At 48.1% G+C, this 22,463-nt stretch overlaps 1 protein-coding gene across 6 annotated transcripts in view; it reads right to left on the bottom strand.

Moving 5' to 3' along the window:
* Positions 1-704: 704 nt before the first annotated feature.
* The window catches only part of ALS2CL (ALS2 C-terminal like), an 85,333-nt gene continuing 63,574 nt past the window's right edge, over positions 705-22,463 (bottom strand). For 3 of the 6 annotated variants that reach the window (XM_038755777.1, XM_038755778.1, XM_038755776.1), the window contains exons 16-25: positions 20,403-20,582; positions 17,249-17,348; positions 14,611-14,768; positions 14,447-14,518; positions 12,911-13,084; positions 12,756-12,798; positions 11,511-11,572; positions 5,861-6,010; positions 5,670-5,766; positions 705-857 (exon numbers count right to left, since the gene is read on the bottom strand). In XM_038755777.1, the coding sequence (XP_038611705.1) occupies positions 750-857; positions 5,670-5,766; positions 5,861-6,010; positions 11,511-11,572; positions 12,756-12,798; positions 12,911-13,084; positions 14,447-14,518; positions 14,611-14,768; positions 17,249-17,348; positions 20,403-20,582 (1,144 nt within the window). In that variant the 3' untranslated portion in view covers positions 705-749. Of the gene's footprint in view, positions 858-5,669; positions 5,767-5,860; positions 6,011-11,510; positions 11,573-12,755; positions 12,799-12,910; positions 13,085-14,446; positions 14,519-14,610; positions 14,769-17,248; positions 17,359-20,402; positions 20,583-22,463 lie in introns of those variants that run through there. The other 3 variants (XM_038755779.1, XM_038755781.1, XM_038755780.1) reach the window with 3 other exon arrangements.

Here is a 22,463-nt window from a genome sequence, read left to right on the forward strand (position 1 = left end):
CGTCCGTCTCCCCCTTCTAGACTGTGAGCCCACTGTTGGGTCGGGATCGTCTCTAGCTGTTGCCAACTTGGACTTCCCAAGCGCTTAGTCCAGTGCTCTGCACACAGTAAGCGCTCAATAAATACGATTGAATGAATTTTTATTTTCTTAATATGTTTTGTTCTGTTGTCCGTCTCCCCCTTCTAGACTGTGAGCCCGCTGTGGGGTACGGACTGTCTCTAGATGTTGCCGACTTGGACTTCCCAAGCGCTTAGTCCAGCGCTCTGCACACAGTAAGCGCTCAATAAATACGATTGAATGAATTTTTATTTTCTTAATATGCTTTGTTCTGTTGTCCGCCTCCCCCTTCTAGCCTGTGAGCCCGCTGTTGGGTAGGGACCGTCTCTAGCTGTTGCCAACTTGGACTTCCCAAGCGCTTAGTCCAGTGCTCTGCACACAGTAAGCGCTCAATAAATACGACTGAATTTTTATTAATATGTTTTGCTCTGTTGTCCGCCTCCCCCTTCTAGACCGTGAGCCCGCTGTCGGGTAGGGACCGGCTCTAGATGTTGCCCACTTGGACTTCCCAAGCGCTTAGTACAGTGCCCTGCACACTGGAAGCGCTCAATAAGTACGACTGAATGAAGGAATGAACGAAGAGCTCAGCGGGGAAGCCCCGATTTGCGGCCTCTTCTTCCAGGGAGCCCTCCGGCCCCCCCGGGGGCGGTGGAGGGTCCTCGGCTCCCCCAGGTGCGAATCCCGGAGGGCTCTCAGGAGGAGGAGGAGGAGGAGGAGGAGGAGCGGGCCCCCCGCGGGCTCCGCAGGGCGGGCACCCGGTGGAGGCCGCTGTCTTCCCTCTGGATGTGCTTGTAACACGACTGTTCCCGCGTGGAAGAGGGAAAAGGAAAAGTGGAGGGGTTAGTATCATCATCATCATCTTCATCATCATCATCATTATTATGACTAAGCGCTTAGTACAGTGCTCTGCACACAGTGGAGGGGTTGTCATCATCATCATTCTCATCGTCGTCATTATTATCATCATCATCATTATGACTAAGCGCTTAGTACAGTGCTCTGCACACAGTAAGTGCTCAATAAATACGATTGATTGATTGATATTATTATGATTACTATTATCACTAATAATAATATTATATTATTATATTATAATTATATATAATAATATTATATTATTAATAATAATTACTATTATCAATAGTATTACTATTATTGATATTATTAATAATTACTTGATTAATTAATATTATAAATAATTACTATTAATATTATTGATATTATAATATTTAAGTGTCAATATATGAACTCATTAATTATTGTTGATTGACTGTTGCTGATTATCAATACATTCATACTGTCATTATTAATGTATTGATATTCATATGATAGCGTGGCTCAGTGGGAAAGAGCCCGGGCTTTGGAGTCAGAGGTCATGGGTTCAAATCCCAGCTGGGTGACCTTGGGCAAGTCGCTTCACTTCTCTGGGCCTCAGTGACCTCATCTGGAAAATGGGGATGAAGACTGGGAGCCCCCCCCATGGGACAACCTCATCACTTTGTAACCTCCCCAGCGAGTAGAACAGGGCTTGGCACGTAGTAAGCGCTTAATAAATGCCATCATTATAGGAAGGGTTATTAATAATAGTAATGATGGCATTTGTTAAGCGCTTACTATGTGCCAAGCGCTGTTCTAAGCACTGGGGGAGATACAGAGTAATCAGGTTGCCCCAAAGGGGGAGTGGAGGGGTTATCATTATTATTATTATTATTATTATTTAATTATCAACAGATTAATTTATTAATTATTAATTGATGGATTGTTACTGATTACTAATATATCAATATTATAAGTATTAATATGTTAATATTAATATTATAACATTGTTATCAATAATAGTTACGATGGCATTTGTTAAGCGCCTACTACGTGCCAAGCACTGTCCTAAGCACTGGGGGAGATACAAAGTAATCAGGTTGCCCCAAAGGGGGAGTGGAGGGGTTATTATCATTATTATTTAATTATCAACAGATTAATTTATTAATTATCATTGATTGATGGATTGTTAGTGATTACTAATATATTAATACTATAAGTAACAATATATTAATATTATAACATTATTATCAATAATAGTAATGATGGCATTTATTAAGCGCCTACTATGTGCCAAGCGCTGTCCTAAGCACTGGGGGAGGTACAAAGTAATCAGGTTGCCCCAAAGGGGAAGTGGAGGGGTTGTGTATTATTATCATTATTATATTTAATTATCAGCACAGATTGGTGCTGTTTAGCAATATATTAATACTGTAATTATGAATATATTAATATTAATGCTATAACATCATTATTAATAGGAATGATGGCGTTTGTTAAGCGCTTACTATGTGGAGGGGCTATTATTATTATATATTTAATTATCAGCATATTAATTATTATTAATTAATGAATTGTTACTGCATATCAGTATGTTAAATCTACAGTTATTAGATGGAGGGGTTATTATTATTATTTAATTATCAACAGATTCATTTATTACTTATCATTAATTGATGGATTGTTAGTGATTAGTAATATATTAATACTGTAAGTATTAATATATTAATATGATAGCATTATTATCAATAATAGTAATGATGGCATTTGTTAAGCGCCTACTATGTGCCAAGCGCTGTCCTAAGCACTGGGGGAGATACAGAGTAATCCGGTTGCCCCAAAGGGGGAGTGGAGGATTTGTTTATTATTATCATCATTATTATTATATTTAATTATCAGCACAGATGGGTGCTGTTTAGCAATATATTAATACTGTAATTATTAATATATTAATATTAATGCTATAACATCATTATTAATAATAGTAATGATGGCATTTGTTAAGCACTTACTATGTGCCAAGCGCTGTCCTAAGCACTGGGGGAGATACAAAGTAATCAGGTTGCCCCAAAGGGGGTGTGGAGGGGTTATTATTATTATTATTATTATTATTATTATATATTTAATTATCAGCATATTAATTATTATTAATTAATGAATTGTTACTGCATATTAGTATGTTAAATCTACAGTTATTAATATATTGATATTATTATAACATTATTATTAATAATAGTAATGATGGCATTTGTTAAGCGCTTACTATGTGCCAAGCACTGTTCTAAGCACTGGAGGGGATACAAGGTGATCAGGTTGTCCCAAAGAGGGAGCGGAGGGTTTATTATTAGTAGTAGTAATAATAATAATAATAGTAATGATGGCATTTGTTAAGCACTTACTATGTGCCAAGCGCTGTTCTAAGCACTGGGGGAGATACAAAGTAATCAGGTTGTCCCAAAGGGGGAGCAGAGGGGTTATTATTAATAATAATAGTAGTGATGGCATTTGTTAAGCGCTTACTATGTGCCAAGCACTGTTCTAAGCGCTGGGGAGGTTCCAAGGCGATGAGGTTGTCTCACGGGGGGCTCCCAGTCTTCATCCCCATTTGACAGATGAGGGAACTGAGGCCCAGAGAATAAAAACAGTAATGATAATGGCATTTGTTAAGTGCTTACTATGGGCCAAGCACTGTTCTAAGCGCTGGGGTGGATACAAGGTGATCCTCTCCATTTTACAGATGAGGTCACTGAGGTCCAGAGAATGGTAATAATAATGATAATAATGATAATAATAATGATAATAATAGCATTTGTTAAGCACTTACTATGTGCCAAGCACTGTTCTAAGTGCTGGGGTAGAGGTGATCAGGTTGTCCCCCGTGGGGCTCCCAGACTTCATCCCCATTTTCCAGATGAGGGAACTGAGACCCAGGGAAATGAAGTGACTGGCCCAAAGTCACCCAGCTGACAATAGTAATACTAATGATGGTATTTGTTAAGCGCTTACTATGTGCCAAGCACTGTTCTGGGGGAGATACAGGGTGATCAGGTTGTCCCACGGGGGGTGCTCCCAGTCTTCATCCCCATTTGACAGAGGAGGGAACTGAGGCACAGGGAAATTTAGTGACTGGCCCAAAGTCACCCAGCTGACAATAATAATAATAATGATGGTATTTGTTAAGCGCTTACTATGTGCCAAGCATTGTTCTAAGTGCTGGGGTCGGGGGCGGGGGGGGGGGGGGGAGATACAAGGTGATGAGGTTGTCCCACGGGGGGCTCACAGTCTTCATCCCCATTTGACAGAGAAGGGAACTGAGGCCCAGAGAAGTGAAGTGACTGGCCCAAAGTCACCCAGCTGACAATAATAATAATAATAATGGTATTTGTTAAGCACTTACTATGTGCCAAGCACTGTTCTAAGCGCCAGGGAGGATGCAAGGCGATGAGGTTGTCCCCCCGTGGGGCTCTCAGTCTTCATCCCCATTTTACAGAGGAGGGAACTGAGGCCCAGAGAAGTGAAGTGACTGGCCCAAAGTCACACAGCTGACAATAATAATAATAATGATAATAATAATAATAATAATGGTATTTGTTAAGCACTTACTATGTGCCAAGCACTGGTCTGAGTGCTGGGGTGGATACAAGGTGATCAGATTGTCCCCCATGGGGCTCTCAGTCTTCATCCCCATTTGACAGAGGAGGGAACTGAGGCCCAGAGAAGTGAAGTGACTGGCCCAAAGTCACACAGCTGACAATAATAATAATAATAATAATAATGGTATTTGTTAAGCGCTTACTATGTGCCAAGCACTGTTCTAAGCACTAGCGTGGATACAAGGCGATGAGGTTGTCCCCCCGTGGGGCTCTCAGTCTTCATCCCCATTTGACAGAGGAGGGAACTGAGGCCCAGAGAAGTGAAGTGACTGGCCCAAAGTCACCCAGCTGACAATAATAATAATAATAATAATGGTATTTGTTAAGCGCTTACTATGTGCCAAGAACTGTTCTAAGCGCCGGGGTGGATACAAGGCCATGAGGTTGTCCCCCGTGGGGCTCTCAGTCTTCATCCCCATTTTACAGAGGAGGGAACTGAGGCCCAGAGAAGTGAAGTGACTGGCCCAAAGTCACCCAGCTGACAATAACAATAATAATAATGGTATTTGTTAAGCGCTTACTATGTGCCAAGAACTGTTCTAAGCGCCGGGGTGGATACAAGGCCATGAGGTTGTTCCCCGTGGGGCTCTCAGTCTTCATCCCCATTTTACAGAGGAGGGAACTGAGGCCCAGAGAAGTGAAGTGACTGGCCCAAAGTCACCCAGCTGACAATAATAATAATGATAATGGTATTTGTTAAGCGCTTACTATGTGCCAAGCACTGTTCTAAGCGCTGGGGGGATACAAGGCGATGAGGTTGTCCCCCGGGGGGCTCCCAGTCCTCATCCCCATTTGACAGAGGAGGGAACCGAGGCCCAGAGAAGGGAAGCGACCGGCCCCAAGCCGCCCAGCTGACAATAATAATAATGATAATGGTATTTGTTAAGCGCTTACTATGTGCCAAGCACTGTTCTAAGCGCTGGGGGGATACAAGGCGATGAGGTTGTCCCCCGGGGGGCTCCCAGTCCTCATCCCCATTTGACAGAGGAGGGAACCGAGGCCCAGAGAAGGGAAGCGACCGGCCCCAAGCCGCCCAGCTGACCGGTGGCGGAGCCGGGATTAGAACCCACGACCCGGGACCCCCCAGCCCGGGCTCTTTCCGCGGGCTGAGGGGCGGGGGGGCCGGCCCGGGGTCCCTCTCACCTCCAGGGCGGTCAGCAAGAAGTCGAACTTGCCCCCTTGGAGGGCGGGGGCCATCATGTCCCGGATGAGGTGCAGCTCGGCCCCCAGGTGCTGGATCCTGGGGGGGGGGGGGGAGAAAAGGGCGGGGGGCCGTTGGGGTGGGCCCGGCTGACCCCTGACCCCTGACCCCCGACCCCCCCGGGGACCCTAACCTGGCTCGCGACACCACGAAGACGAGCAGGGGCAGCAGGTCATCCATGGGCAGCGGGTGGGCGCGCCCCAGCGCCCGCGACACCGTGGCCTCGATCTCCCCGTACGTCTTCTCCAGGATGGCCAGCTTCTCCCGCGGGGACACGGGGATGCTGAGCGGGGGGCGGCAGCGCGTTGATTAGTCGTTAATTATCATCATTTCATTCATCCAGCCTATTGAGTCATTCAACTCATCCATCCAGTCCTCTTTATTGAGCACCTACTGGGTGCGGAGCGCTGTAGTAGTCACGATGACGGCATTTGTCAAGTGCTTCCTATGTGCCAAGCACCTTAACAATAATAATAATAATAATAATAATAATAATAATAATAATAATAATAACTGCAATAAGTGCTTACTATATGTATTATTATTACTAGTATTAATTTATCAATCATTTATTGAGCACCTACTGCGTGCAGAGCGCTGTAGTAGTAATAATGACGGCATTTGTTAAGTGTTATCTATCGTTTTTATTGAGCGCCTACTGGGTGCGGAGCGCTGTAGTAGTCATGATGACGGCATTTGTTAAAAGCGCTTCCTGTGTGCCAGGCGGCATCGCGTTTATTAGTCATTAATTATCATCAATTAACTCATCCATCTAGTCATCTTTATTGAGCTCCTACTGGGTGCGGAGCGCTGTAGTAGTCATGATGACGGCATTTGTTAAAAGCGCTTCCTATGTGCCAGGCGGCATCACGTTTATTAGTCATTAATTATCATCATTTAATTCATCCATCCAGTCGTCTTTATTGAGCACCTACTGGGTGCGGAGCGCTGTAGTAGTCATGATGACGGCATTTGTTAAAAGCGCTTCCTATGTGCCAGGCGGCATCGCATTTATTAGTCATTAATTATCATCAATTAACTCATCCATCCAGTCCTCTTTATTGAGCACTTCCTGGGTGCGGAGTGCTGCAGTAGTAATAATGACGGCATTTGTTAAAAGCGCTTCCTATGTGCCAGGCGGCATGGCATTTATTAGTCATTAATTATCATCATTTATTCATCCAGCCTATTGAGTCATTCAATTCATCCATCCAGTCCTCTTTATTGAGCGCCTACTGGGTGCGGAGCACTGTAGTAGTCATGATGAGGGCATTTGTCAAGTGCTTCCTATGTGCCAAGCACCTTAATAGTTAATAATAATAATAATAACTGCATTAAGTGCTTACTATATGTATTATTATTAATTTATCGATCAATAATAATAATAACGGTATTCATCAAGTGCTTACTATATTATTATTATTACTATTATTAATTTATCAATCCTATTTATTGAGCACTTACTGTGCGCAGAGCACTGTAGTAGTGATAATGACGCTATTCGTTAAGCACTTCCTATGTGCCAAGCACCGTAATAATAATAATAATAATAACGGTATTCATCAAGTGCTTACTATATTATTATTATTACTATTATTAATTTATCAATCATATTAATAGAGTGCTTACTGTGTGCAGAGCGCTGTAGTAGTAATAATGATGGCATTTAAGCGCTTCCTATGTGTCAAGCACCTTAATAGTTAATAATAATAATAATAACTGCATTAAGTGCTTACTATATGTATTATTATTACTATTATTAATTTATCGATCAATAATAATAACGGTATTCATCAAGTGCTTACTATATTATTATTATTACTATTATTAATTTATCAATCGTATTGAGCGCTTACTGTGTGCAGAGCACTGTAGTAGTAATAATGACGGTATTCGTTAAGCGCTTCCTATGTGCCAAGCACCGTAATAATAATAATAATAATAATAATAATAACGGTATTCATCAAGTGCTTACTATATTATTATTATTACTATTAATTTATCAATCATATTTATTGAGCACTTACTGTGTGCAGAGCGCTGTAGTAGTAATAATGATGGCATTTGTTCAGCGCTTCCTATGTGCCAAGCACCATAATAATAATAATAATGATATTTATTAAATGCTTACTATATTTTATTATTATTAATTCATCAATCGTATTTATTTAGCACTTACTGCGTGCAGAGTGCGGTAGTAGTAATAATGATGGCATTTGTCAAGTGCTTCTTATGTGCCAAGCACCGTAATAATAATAATGATAATAACGGTATTTAATAATGGCATTTATTAAGCGCTTACCATGTGCCAAGCACTGTTCTAAGCGCTGCGGAGGTTACAGGGTGATCAGGCTGTCCCACGGGGGGCTCACAGTCTTCATCCCCATTTGACAGACGAGGTCACTGAGGCCCAGAGAAGTGACTTGCCCAAATAATAATAATAATAATAATAATAATAATAATAATAATAATAATGGCATTTATTAAGCGCTTACTATGTGCAAAGCACTGTTCTCAGAGAAGTGACTTGCCCAAATAATAATAATAATGGCATTTATTAAGTGCTTACTATGTGCAAAGCACTGTTCTCAGAGAAGTGACTTGCCCAAATAATAATAATAATCATAATAGCATTTATTAAGCGCTTACTATGTGCAAAGCACTGTTCTAAGCCCAAAGTCATGCAGGACACAAGTGACGCTGTACTAAGCGCCTGGGAAGTACCATTCAGCAGCAATCCCGGCTCCGCCCCTCGTCTGCTGTGTGACCTCGGACAAGCCACTTCACTTCTCTGGGCCTCGGTTCCCTCATCCGGAAAACGGGGATGAAGACCGTGAGCCCCACGGGGGCCAACCCGATTTCCCTGGATCCCCCCCCGGTGCTTAGAACAGTGCTTGGCACATAGTAAGCGCTTATTCATAAAATAAAATATTGATTTTATTTTGATTTATTTATTTATTTATTTATTCTACTTGTACATACCTATCCTATTTATTTTATTTTGTTAGTATGTTTGGTCTTGTCCTCTGTCTCCCCCTTTTAGACTGTGAGCCCGCTGTTGGGTAGGGACCGTCTCTATAGGTTGCCAACTTGGACTTCCCAAGCGCTTAGTACAGTGCTCTGCACATAGTAAGCGCTCAATAAATACGATTGATGATGATGATTTTATTTGGTTAATATGTTTTGTTTTGTCGTCTGTCTCCCCCTTCTAGCCCGTGAGCCCGCTGTTGGGGAGGGACCGGCTCTAGATGTTGCCGACTTGGACTTCCCAAGCGCTTAGTCCAGTGCTCTGCGCACAGTAAGCGCTCAGTAAATACGATTGAATGAATGAATTCGAATCGAATTTATTGAGCGCTTACTGTGCGCAGAGCACTGGACTAAGCGCTTGGGAAGGACAACTCGGCCACATAGATACCATCATTATTATAATTCATTCATTCATTCAATCGTACTTATTGAGCGCTTACTGTGTGCAGAGCACTGGACTAAGCGCTTGGGAAGTACAAGTTGGCAACATACAGAGACGGTCCCTACCCAACAACAGGCATCATAGCGTGGCTCAGTGGAAATAATAATAATAATAATAATAATAATAATAATGGCATTTATTAAGCACTTACTACTGTGATAAGCGCTGGGGAGGTTACAAGGTGATCAGGTTGTCCCCCGTGGGGCTCACAGTCTTCATCTCCATTTTCCAGAAGAGGTCACTGAGGCCCAGAGAAGTGAAGTGACTTGCCCAAAGTCACACAGCAGACAGCGTGGCCCAGTGGAAAGAGCCCGGGCTTTGGAGTCAGAGGTCACGGGTTCGAATTCTGGCTCCGCCAAGCGTCAGTTGGGTGACTCTGGGCGAGTCACTTCACTTCTCTGGGCCTCAGTGACCTCATCTGGAAAATGGGGATGAAGACCGTGAGCTCCCCGAGGAACAACCTGATCACCTTGTAACCTCCTCAGCACTTACAACAGTGCTTTGCACATAGTAAGCGCTTAACAAATGCCATCATCATCATCATTATTATTATTATTATTATTATATCTCCCCCAGCGCTTAGAAGCACATAGTCACTTCACTTCTCTGGGCCTCAGTTTCCTCTTCTGTCAAATGGGGATGAAGACCGTGAGCCCCCCGTGGGACAACCTCATCACCTTGTAACCTCCCCAGCGCTTAGTAAGTTCTTAACAAATACCATCATTATCATTATTATTATTATCTCCCCCAGCGCTTAGAAGCATATAGTCACTTCACTTCTCTGGGCCTCAGTGACCTCATCTGTCAAATGGGGATAAAGACTGTGAGCCCCCCATGGGACAACCTGATCACCTTGTAACCTCCCCCACACTTAGAACGGTGCTTTGCACATACTAAGCGCTTAACCAATGCCATCATCATCATCATTATTATTATTATTATTATTATATCTCCCCCAGCACTTAGAAGCACATAGTCACTTCACTTCTCTGGGCCTCAGTTCCCTCATCTGTCAAATGGGGATGAAGACCGTAAGCCCCCCGTGGGACAACCTCATCACCTTGTAAGCTCCCCTGCGCTTAGAACAGTTGTTTGGCACATAGGTAAGCGCTTAACAAATACCATTATTATTATTATTATTATTATTATTATTATTATTTTATCTCCCCCAGCACTTAGAAGCACATAGTCACTTCACTTCTCTAGGCCTCAGTTCCCTCATCTGTCAAATGGGGATGAAGACCGTGAGCCCCCCGTGGGACAACCTCATCACCTTGTATCTCCCCCAGTGCTTAGAACAGTGCTTGACACATAGTAAGCGCTTAATAAATGCCATCATTATTATCATTATTATTATTATTATTATTATCTCCCCCAGCACTTAGAAGCACATAGTCACTTCACTTCTCTGGGCCTCAGTTCCCTCGTCTGTCAAATGGGGATGAAGACTGTGAGCCCCCCGGGGGACAACCTCATCGCCTTGTAACCTCCCCAGTGCTTAGAACATTGCTTTGCACATAGTAAGCACTTAACAAATACTATCATTATCATTATTATTATTATTATTATCTCCCCCAGCGCTTAGAAGCACATAGTCACTTCACTTGTCTGGGCCTCAGTTCCCTCACCTGTCAAATGGGGATGAAGACCGTGAGCCCCCCGTGGGACAACCTCATCACCTTGTATCCTCCCCAGTGCTTAGAACAGTGCTTTGCACATAGTAAGCGCTTAACAAATATCATCATCATCATTATTATTATTATTATCCCCCCAGTGCTTAGAAGCACATGGTCACTTCACTTCTCTGGGCCCCAGTTCCCTCGTCTGTCAAATGGGGATGAAGACCGTGAGCCCAACGGGGGACAACCTCATCACCTTGTATCCTCCCCAGCACTTAGAACAGTGCTTGGCACATAGTAAGTGCTTAACAAATGCCATCATCATCATTACTATTATTCTCTGGGCCTCAGTGACCTCATCTGTCAAATGGGGATGAAGACCGTGAGCCCCCCATGGGACAACCTGATCGCCTTGCAACCTCCCCTGCGCTTAGAACGGTGCTTTGCACATAGTAAGCGCTTAATCAATGCCATCATTATTATTATTATTACTACTATATCATCGTTATTATTACTACTACGACTGTCCGCCGTCACCCTCTCCCGTTGACGTTTCGGCCCGCAGAGGGGTCGGGAAGTGTCGGCCGTGCCCCCCGAGGGGTCGTCCGTCCGTCTGTCCGTCGGAAGAAGCCCCCCTCGGCTCCCCCGGTCCCCGCCGGCGGTGTCGGGGGGCCCCGGGGCGCCCTGAAACTCACATGATCTTCTGCAGACACTCCGTGGCCGAGAGGAAGCACTTGTCCCTGACGAGGGACGGTCTCTGAAAGGCAGACGGGACCTCGGTGAGACCCTCCGCAACAAACCCTGCTGCTCTCCGTCGCGTGCTCACCATAATAATGATTCATTCCTACATTCAGTCGTATTTATTGAGCGCCTACTGTGTGCGGACCACTGTACTAAGCTCTTAGGAAGTCCAAGTTGGCAACATCTAGAGACGGTCCCTCCCCAACAGCGGGCTCACAGTCTAGAAGTTCATTCATTCAATCATATTTATTGATTTATTGTGAGCCCACTGTTGGGTAGGGACTGTCTCTATATGTTGCCAATTTGTACTTCCCAAGCGCTTAGTACAGTGCTCTGCACATAGTAAGCACTCAATAAATACGATTGATGATGATGATGATGATTTATTGAGCGCTTACGGTGTGCGGAGCACTGGACTGAGCGCTTGGGAAGTCCAAGTTGGCAACACCTAGAGACGGTCCCTACCCAACAGTGGGCTCACAGGCTAGAAGGGGGAGACAATCAATCAATCAATCGTATTTATTGAGCGCTTACTGTGTGCAGAGCACTGGACTGAGCGCTTGGGAAGTCCAAGTTGGCCACATCTAGAGACGGTCCCTACCCAACAGTGGGCTTACAGTCTAGAAGGGGGAATCAATCAATCAATCAATCGCATTTATTGAGCGCTTACTGTGTGCAGAGCACTGGACTAAGCGCTTGGGAAGTCCAAGTTGGCAACATAGAGAGACGGTCCCTACCCAACAGTGGGCTCACAGTCTTCAAGGGGGAATCAATCAATCAATCAATCAATCGCATTTATTGAGCACTTACTGTGTGCAGAGCACTGGACTAAGCGCTTGGGAAGTCCAAGTTGACAACATCTAGAGACAGTCCCTACCCAACAGTGGGCTCACAGTCTAGAAGGGGGAATCAATCAATCAATCCATCGTATTTATTGAGCGCTTACTGTGTGCAGAGCACTGTACTAAGCGCTTGGAAAGTACAAGCTGGCAACATATAGAGACGGTCCCTACCCAACAGTGGGATCACAATAAATCAATAAATATGATTGAATGAATGAACTTCTAGACTGTGAGATAGAGAACAAAACCAAACATACTAACAAATTAAATAAATAGAATAGATAGGTACAAATAAAATAAATAGTCCCTGGAGGGTCAGGAAGCGGGCACGCGGTACCCACCCGACGCCCCCCTCACCTGATCGGCCGACAGGGTGAGGTCCTCCAGAGGCCACAGTTTTCTGAAACGAGAATTGGGGTCGTCCTAGACGTGGGGGCGAGAGAAAGCGGGCCGGATCCGGGTGAGACTCCCCCAGGCCCCAGCCCGCCTGCCCGCCCGCCCGCCGGGCTCACTTCTGGATGTGGAGGAACTGGAGGAGCCTGGCGTCGGGGAAGAGGCTGAGGTGGGCGATGCCCTGCGCGTAGAGCCCGTCCTCCCGCTCGTGGTACAGCAGGTACAGCAGGAACAAGTCCGGGTGGAAGCGCGGGAGCACCAGGGGCAGCACCACCTCCTGTGCCCGGCGCTCCCTGGGGCGCGGACCGGGGGCGGAGGGGTCAGGGGAGCCGAGGCCACGGGCCCTGGGATGGCCCACAGGGCCCGGGGGGTCGGAGGGCACAGGAGCTGGGAGGGGGGGAGGTCAGGGGGCATCGGACGGGGATTCACAGGGCACAGGAGCTGTGAGGGGGGTCAGGGGGCATCGGACGGGGGATTCAGAGGGCACAGGAGCTGGGAGGGAGGTCAGAGGGCATCGGACGGGGGATTCAGAGGGCATCAGATGGGGGATTCAGAGGGCATAGGAGCTGAGGGGGTGGCCGGAGGGCCTGGGGCCAGGGGCTTGGAGGGCAGAGGGCCTGGGGAGAGGGGGAGGTCAGAGGGCACAGGAGCTGGGGGGGTCAGAGGGCATCGGACAGGGGATTCAGAGGGCACAGGAGCTGGGGGGGGGTCAGAGGGCATCGGACGGGTGATTCAGAGGGCATAGGAGCTGAGGGGGTGGCCAGAGGGCATAGGGCCCGGGAAGTCAGATGACCTGGAACTGGAGGGGGCAGTCAGAGGGCACAGGAGCTGGGGGGGGGGGGGGGGGGGGGATCAGAGGGCATCAGACGGGGGATTCAGAGGGCACAGGAGCTGAGGGGGATCAGAGGGCACAGGAGCTGAGGGGGATCAGAGGGCATCGGATGGGGGATTCAGAGGGCATCGGACGGGGGATTCAGAGGGCATCGGACGGGGGATTCAGAGGGCATAGGAGCTGAGGGGGGTCAGAGGGGATCAGACAGGGGATTCAGAGGGCACAGGCGGGCTCAGAGGGCATAGGGCCTGGGGAGTCTGATGACCTGAGACCGGGGGGAAGGGGAGGTCAGAGGGCACAGGAGCTGGGGGGGGGTCAGAGGGCATCGGACGGGGGATTCAGAGGGCACAGGAGCTGAGGGGGGTGGGGGCGGAGGGCCTGGGGCCAGGGGGTCGGAGGGCAGAGGGCCCAGGGAGTCAGACGGCCCGGGCCTGGGGGGGTCAGAGGTCATGGGGTCAGAGGGCACGGGTCCTGCGATGGGCCAGAGGGCCCGGGGGGGGTCAGAGGGCCCAGGACCCAGGGGGACTTGTCAGCTGTGTGACTTTGGGCAAGTCACTTCACTTCTCTGGGCCTCAGCTGCCTCACCTGGAAACTGGGGACGAAGCCTGCGAGCGGACCACCTGCTCACCTTGTAACCCCCCCCAGCGCTTAGAACGGTGCTTGGCACATAGTAAGCGCTGAATAAACGCCATCATTAGTATTATTATTATCATCATCAGCAGGCCCAGGGTCAGCGGACAGGGGACCGGGGTGGAGGGGCCGAGGCCGGAGGGGTCAGAGGGCACGGTGCCAGGGGTGGGAGGTGGGCCGGCTGTCCACTCACCCGTCCTCCGCGTCCTCGGGGGCCTCCTCCGGGCTCCGGCCCTGCCGCTCCAGGGCGAGGCCCAGCAGTGCCCTGCGGAGCGGGGCACAGGGCGACCGCCGCTGCCACCCGGGCCCGTGCCACCCCGGGGCGATGCCCACCCTCCGGCCCCCCCGCCGCCTCACCGGTACAGCTGCCAGACGCGCCGGGCACAGTCCTTCACCTCGCCCTGAGCCATGGCCAGGAGGTGCTTGTTGGCACCAACGCCGGCGTAGGTGGCCCGGAAGGCCAGCGTCAGGGTGGCCAGCAGCTTGCCCAGCGGGTGCACCGCCGACCGCAGGGCCTGTAGTGGACGAACGGGCACCTTGGCCTCCGCCCGCCCTCTGATATGTGTAACGGCATTTACTAAGCGCTTACTATGTGCCGAGCACTGTACTAAGCGCTGGGGAGGTTACAAGGCTTGGGGCTCCCAGTCTTCATCCCCATTTGACAGATGAAGTCACTGAGGCCTGGAGAATAATAATAATAATGATGATGGCATTTGGTAAGCGCTTACTAGGTGCCGAGCACTGTTCTAAGCGCTAGGGAGGTTACAAGGGGATCAGGTTGTCCCACGGGGGGCTCACAGTCTTCATCCCCATTTTACAGGTGAGGGAACTGAGGCCCGGACAATAATAATAATGATGATGATGGCATTTGTTAAGCACTTACTAGGTGCCAAGCACCGTTCTAAGCACGAGGGAGGTTACAAGGCGATCAGGTTGTCCCCCGTGGGGCTCACAGTCTTCATCCCCGTTTGACAGGTGAGGGAACTGAGGCCCAGAGAATAATGATCATGATGATAATAATAATAATAATGATGGCATTTATTAAGCGCTTACTACGTGCAAAGCACTGTTCTAAGCGCTGGGGAGGTTACAAAGTGATGAGGTTGTCCCCCGGGGGGCTCACAGTCTTCATCCTCATTTTACAGATGAGGGAACTGAGGCCCAGAGAAGTGAAGTGACTTGCCCAAAGTCACACAGCTAATTGGCGGAGCTGGGATTTGAACCCACGACCTCTGACTCCAAAGCCCGGGCTCTTTTCCACTGAACCACGCTGCTTCTCTGGCATTTGTTAACAAATGATGGCATTTGTTAACAAATGATGGCATTTGTTAACAAATGATGGCATTTGTTAAGCGCTTACTAGGTGCCAAGCACTGTTCTAAGCGCTGGGGAGGTTACAAGGTGATCAGGTTGGCCCACTTGGGGCTCCCAGTCTTCATCCCCGTTTGACAGATGAGGGAACTGAGGCCCGGAGAATAATAATAATGATGATGGCATTTGTTAAGCGCTTACTAGGTGCCGAGCACTGTTCTAAGCGCCGGGGAGGTTCCAAGGTGATCGGGTTGTCCCACTTGGGGCTCACAGTCTTCATCCCCATTTGACAGGTGAGGGAACTGAGGCCCGGACAATAATAATCTTGATGGCATTTGTTAAGCGCTTACTATCATCATCATCAATCGTATTTATTGAGCGCTTACTATGTGCAGAGCACTGGACTAAGCGCTTGGGAAGTACAAATTGGCAACATCTAGAGACGGTCCCTACCCACCAGCGGGCTCACAGTCTACAAGGGGGAGACAGAGAACAAAACCAAGACAGAGAACAAAACCACAAGCCCAGGGAAGGAAGTGACTCGCCCAAAGTCACCCAGTTTGACTTTGGGCGAGTCACTTCTGTGGGCCTCAGTTCCCTCATCTGTCAAATGGGGATGAAGACCGGGAGCCCCCCGGGGGACAACCTCATCACCTTGTCACCTCCCCAGTGCTCAGAACGGTGCTTGGCACATAGTAAGTGCCTAACAAATGCCATCATTATTATTATTATTATTATTCTCCGGGCCTCAGTGACCTCATCTGTCAAATGGGGATGAAGACTGGGAGCCCCCCGGAGGACCACCTGATCACCTTGTAACCTCCCCAGCGCTTAGAACAGTGCTTGGCACATAGTAAGCGCTTAACAAATGCCATCATTATTATTATTCTCTGGGCCTCAGTTCCCCCATCTGTCAAATGGGGATGAAGGCTGTGAGCCCCCCGGGGGACAACCTCATCGCCTTGTAACCTCCCCAGTGCTTGGCACCTAGTAAGCGCTTAACAAATGCCATCATTATTATTATTCTCTGCGCCTCAGTTCCCTCATCTGTCAAATGGGGATGAAGACTGTGAGCCCCCCGGGGGACAACCTCATCACCTTGTATCCTCCCCAGTGCTTAGAACAGCGCTTGGCACCTAGTAAGCGCTTCACAAATGCCATCATTATGATTATTTTCCGGGCCTCAGTGACCTCATCTGTCAAATGCGGATGGAGACCGGGAGCCCGGGCCTCAGTTCCCCCATCTGTCAAATGGGGATGAAGGCCGTGATCCCCACAGGGGACAACCTGATCACCTTGTAACCTCCCCAGTGCTTGGCACCTAGTAAGCGCTTAACAAACGCCATCATTATTATTATTCTCTGGGCCTCAGTTCCCTCATCTGTCAAATGGGGATGAAGACTGTGAGCCCCACGGGGGACCACCTCATCACCTTGGAACCTCCCCAGCGCTTGGCACATAGTAAGCGCTTAACAAACGCCATCATCATTATTATTATTCTCTGGGCCTCAGTTCCCTCATCTGTCAAATGGGGATGGAGACTGTGATCCCCACAGGGGACAACCTGATCGCCTTGTATCCTCCCCAGCGCTTAGACCAGTGCTTGGCACATAGTAGGCGCTTAATAGATGCCATGGTTCTCCTGGTGTGCCCCCGCGGTGGGCGGCCCGCCCGGGCGACGCACCTTGCCCAGGTAGTCGTGCAGCTCCTCGGGCGCCCGGTGTCGCAGGATCTCCGCCAGGACGTCGTCGATCTTCCCCGCCGCCTCGTCGCCGGGAGGAGTCCTGGCAAGGCCTGGGCATCAACCCCCTTGTACATATGTACACATGTACATATGTACATGTGTACATATGTACTTGTACATGTTCATTCTATTCATTTCATTTTGTTAACGTGTTTAGTTTTGTCGTCCGTCTCCCCCTTCTAGCCCGTGAGCCCGCTGTCGGGTAGGGACCGTCTCTAGATGTCGCCGACTTGGGCTTCCCAAGCGCTTAGTCCAGCGCTCTGCACACAGGAAGCGCTCAATAAATACGATTGAATGAATGAATATGTACATATGTCCTTGTACATATTTATTCTATTGATTTCATTTTGTTAACATGTTTAGTTTTGTCGTCCGTCTCCCCCCCTCCAAGACCGTGAGCCCGCTGTTGGGTAGGGACCGGCTCTAGATGTCGCCGACTTGGACTTCCCAAGCGCTTAGTACAGTGCTCTGCACACAGGAAGCGCTCAATAAATACGATTGAATATGTACATATGTACTTGTACATATTTATTCTATTGATTTTATTTTGTTAACATGTTTTGTTTTGTCGTCTGTCTCCCCCTTCTAGACTGTGAGCCCGCTGTTGGGTAGGGACCGTCTCTATATATTGCCAACTTGGGCTTCCGAAGCGCTTAGTCCAGTGCTCTGCACACCGTAAGCGCTCAATAAATACGCTTGAATGAATGAATGAATATGTACATATGTACTTGTACATATTTATTCTATTAATTTTATTTTGTTAATGTGTTTAGTTTTGTCGTCCATCTCCCCCTTCTAGACCGTTAGCCTGCTGTTGGGTAGGGACCGTCTCTAGATGTTGCCCACTTGGGCTTCCCAAGCGCTTAGTACAGTGCTCTGCACACAGTAAGTGCTCAATAAATACGACTGAATGAATAAATAGGGACCATCTCTAGATGTTAGTCCAGTGCTCTGCACACGGCAAGCGCTCAATAAATACGACTGAATGAATAAATAGGGACCGTCTCTAGATGTTAGTCCAGTGCTCTGCACACAGTAAGCGCTCAATAAAGACGACTGAATGAATGAATAGGGACCGTCTCTAGATGGTAGTCCAGCGCTCTGCACGCGGTAAGCGCTCAATAAATACGACTGAATGAATGAATAGGGGCCGTCTCTAGATGTAGTCCAGCGCTCTGCACACAGGAAGCGCTCAATAAATACGACTGAATGAATGAATAGGGGCCGTCTGTAGATGTTAGTCCAGTGCTCTGCACATGGTAAGCGCTCAGAGAAGCTACTGTGGCTCAGTGGAAAGAGCCCGGGTTTTGGAGTCAGAAGTCATGGGTTCAAATCCCAGCTCTGCCAACTGTCAGCTGGGTGACTTTGGGCAAATCACTTAAGTTCTCTGCGCCTCAGTTCCCTCATCTGGAAAATGGGGATTAAAATTGTGAGCCCCCCGTGGGACAACCTGATCACCTTGTAACCTCCCCAGCGCTTAGAACAGTGCTCTGCACATAGTAAGTGCTTTACAAATACCAACATTATTATTATTATTATTATTAATAATAAATAAATACGACTGAATGAATGAATAGGGACCGTCTCTAGATGGTAGCCCAGCGCTCCGCACACGGTAAGCGCTCAATAAATACGACTGAATGAATGAATAGGGACCGTCTCTAGATGGTAGCCCAGCGCTCTGCACGCGGTAAGCGCTCAATAAATACGACCGAATGAATGAATAGGGACAGTCTCTAGATGGTAGTCCAGCGCTCTGCACGCGGTAAGCGCTCAATAAATACGACTGAATGAATGAATAGGGACCGTCTCTAGATGGTAGTCCAGCGCTCTGCACATACGACTGAATGAATGAATAGGGGCCGTCTCTAGATGTTAGTCCAGCGCTCTGCACGTGGTAAGCGCTCAATAAATATGACTGAATGAATGAATAGGGGCCGTCTCTAGATGTTAGTCCAGTGCTCTGCACACAGGAAGCGCTCAATAAATACGACCGAATGAATGAATAGGGACCGTCTCTAGATGGTAGCCCAGTGCTCTGCACATGGTAAGCGCTCAATAAATACGACTTAATGAATGAATGGGGGCCGTCTCTAGATGGTAGTCCAGTGCTCTGCATACGGTAAGCGCTCAATAAATACGACTGAATGAATGAATGGGGACCGTCTCTAGATGGTAGTCCAGCGCTCTGCACACGGTAAGCGCTCAATAAATACGACTGAATGAATGAATAGGGGCTGTCTCTAGATGTTAGTGCAGTGCTCTGCATGCGGTAAGCGCTCAATAAATACGACTGAATGAATGAATAGGGGCCGTCTCTAGATGGTAGTCCAGCGCTCTGCACACGGTAAGCGCTCAATAAATACGACTGAATGAATGAATAGGGGCCGTCTCTAGATGTTAGTCCAGCGCTCTGCACACGGCAAGCGCTCAATAAATATGACTGAATGAATGAATAGGGGCCGTCTCTAGATGTTAGTCCAGTGCTCTGCACACAGGAAGCGCTCAATAAATACGACCGAATGAATGAATGGGGACCGTCTCTAGATGGTAGTCCAGCGCTCTGCACACGGTAAGCGCTCAATAAATACGACTGAATGAATGAATAGGGGCCGTCTCTAGATGTTAGTGCAGTGCTCTGCATGCGGTAAGCGCTCAATAAATACGACTGAATGAATTAATAGGGGCCGTCTCTAGATGGTAGTCCAGCGCTCTGCACACGGTAAGCGCTCAATAAATACGACAATGAATGAATAGGGGCCGTCTCTAGATGTTAGTCCAGCGCTCTGCACACGGCAAGTGCTCAATAAATATGACTGAATGAATGAATAGGGACCATCTCTAGATGGTAGTCCAGTGCTCTGCACACGGTAAGCGCTCAATAAATACGACTGAATGAATGAATAGGGACCGTCTCTAGATGGTAGTCCAGCGCTCTGCACGCGGTAAGCGCTCAATAAATACGACTGAATGAATGAATAGGGACCGTCTCTAGATGGTAGTCCAGCGCTCTGCACACGGTAAGTGCTCAATAAATATGACTGAATGAGTGAAAGGGCATCCTCCCCGCCCTCCCCGGTGCCCCCACACTGACCTCTGCGATCCGACGAGAGGCCGCCTCGCCGTAGGCCGCGGCTCCTTGGCCCCGTGGACGTGGAAGCCCATGGAGGCCTCCTCGGTGCCCGCTGGCCCCCCGGCCCGGACGAAGTCCAGGAAGGGGCCGAAGACCCCCGGCCAGCGCGTCTCCGCCGGAAACTCCGACACCCCCAGCTGCCTGCGGAGACCCAAGAGAGACCCCCCAAATCGATGCATCCATTCATTCATTCATTCCATCGTATTTATTGAGCGCTTACTGAGTGCGGAGCACTGGACTAAGCGCTGGCAACATCGAGAGACGGTCCCTATCCAACAGCGGGCTCACAGTCTAGAAGTTCATTCATTCATTCATTCCATCGTATTTATTGAGCGCTTACTGTGCGCAGAGCACTGGACTGAGCGCTGGCAACATCGAGAGACGGTCCCTAGCCAACAGTGGGCTCACAGTCTAGAAGTTCATTCATTCATTCATTCCATCGTATTTATTGAGCGCTTACTGTGCGCAGAGCACTGGATTAAGCGCTTGGGAAGTCCAAGAGAGACGGTCCCTATCCAACAGTGGGCTCACAGTCTAGAAGTTCATTCATTCATTCAATCGTATTTATTGAGCGCTTACTGTGTGCGGAGCACTGGACTAAGCGCTGGCAACATCAAGAGACGGTCCCTATCCAACAGCGGGCTCACAGTCTAGAAGTTCATTCATTCATTCATTCCATCGTATTTATTGAGCGCTTACTGTGTGCGGAGCACTGGACTAAGCGCTGGCAACATCAAGAGATGGTCCCTACCCAACAGTGGGCTTACAGTCTAGAAGCTCATTCATTCATTCAATCCTATTTATTGAGCGCTTACTGTGTGCGGAGCACTGGACTAAGCGCTTGGGAAGTCCAAGAGAGATGGTCCCTATCCAACAGCGGGCTCACAGTCTAGAAGTTCATTCATTCATTCATTCCATCGTATTTATTGAGCGCTTACTGTGCGCAGAGCACTGGACTAAGCGCTTGGGAAGTCCAAGAGAGATGGTCCCTATCCAACAGCGGGCTCACAGTCTAGAAGTGCATTCATTCATTCATTCCATCGTATTTATTGAGCGCTTACTGTGTGCGGAGCACTGGACTAAGCGCTGGCAACATCAAGAGACGGTCCCTATCCAACAGCGGGCTCACAGTCTAGAAGTTCATTCATTCATTCAGTCCTATTTATTGAGCACTTACTGTGTGCGGAGCACTGGACTAAGCGCTTGGGAAGTCCAAGAGAGACGGTCCCTATCCAACAGCGGGCTCACAGGCCAGAAGTTCATTCATTCATTCAATCGTATTTATTGAGCGCTTACTGTGTGCGGAGCACTGGACTAAGCGCTTGGGAAGTCCAAGAGAGACGGTCCCTATCCAACAGTGGGCTCACAGTCTAGAAGTGCATTCATTCATTCAATCCTATTTATTGAGCGCTTACTGTGTGCGGAGCACTGGACTAAGCGCTTGGGAAGTCCAAGTTGGCAACATCTAGAGACGGTCCCTACCCAACGGCGGGCTCACAGGCTAGAAGTTCATTCATTCATTCCATCGTATTTATTGAGCGCTTCCTGTGTGCGGAGCACTGGACTAAGCGCTTGGGAAGCCCAAGTTGGCAACATCGAGAGACGGCCCCTACCCGACGGCGGGTTCACAGTCTAGAAGTTCATTCATTCATTCAATCGTATTTATTGAGCACTTACTGTGTGCAGAGCACTCAATAAATATGATTGAATGAATGAATAGGGACCGTCTCTGGATGTCAGTCCAGTGCTCTGCACACGGTAAGCGCTCAATAAAGACGATTGAATGAATGAATGAATGGATGAATGTTGCCAACTTGGACTCCCCGAGCGCTCAGTCCAGTGCTCTGCACACAGTAAGCGCTCAATAAAGACGATGGAATGAATGAATGGATGAATGTTGCCAACTTGGACTCCCCGAGCGCTCAGTCCAGTGTTCTGCACACAGTAAGCGCTCAATAAATACAATTGAATGAATGAATAGGGACCGTCTCTAGATGTTAGTCCAGTGCTCTGCACACAGTA

Source organism: Tachyglossus aculeatus, chromosome 13, assembly GCF_015852505.1.
Source record: "Tachyglossus aculeatus isolate mTacAcu1 chromosome 13, mTacAcu1.pri, whole genome shotgun sequence".
NCBI lineage: Eukaryota > Metazoa > Chordata > Mammalia > Monotremata > Tachyglossidae > Tachyglossus > Tachyglossus aculeatus.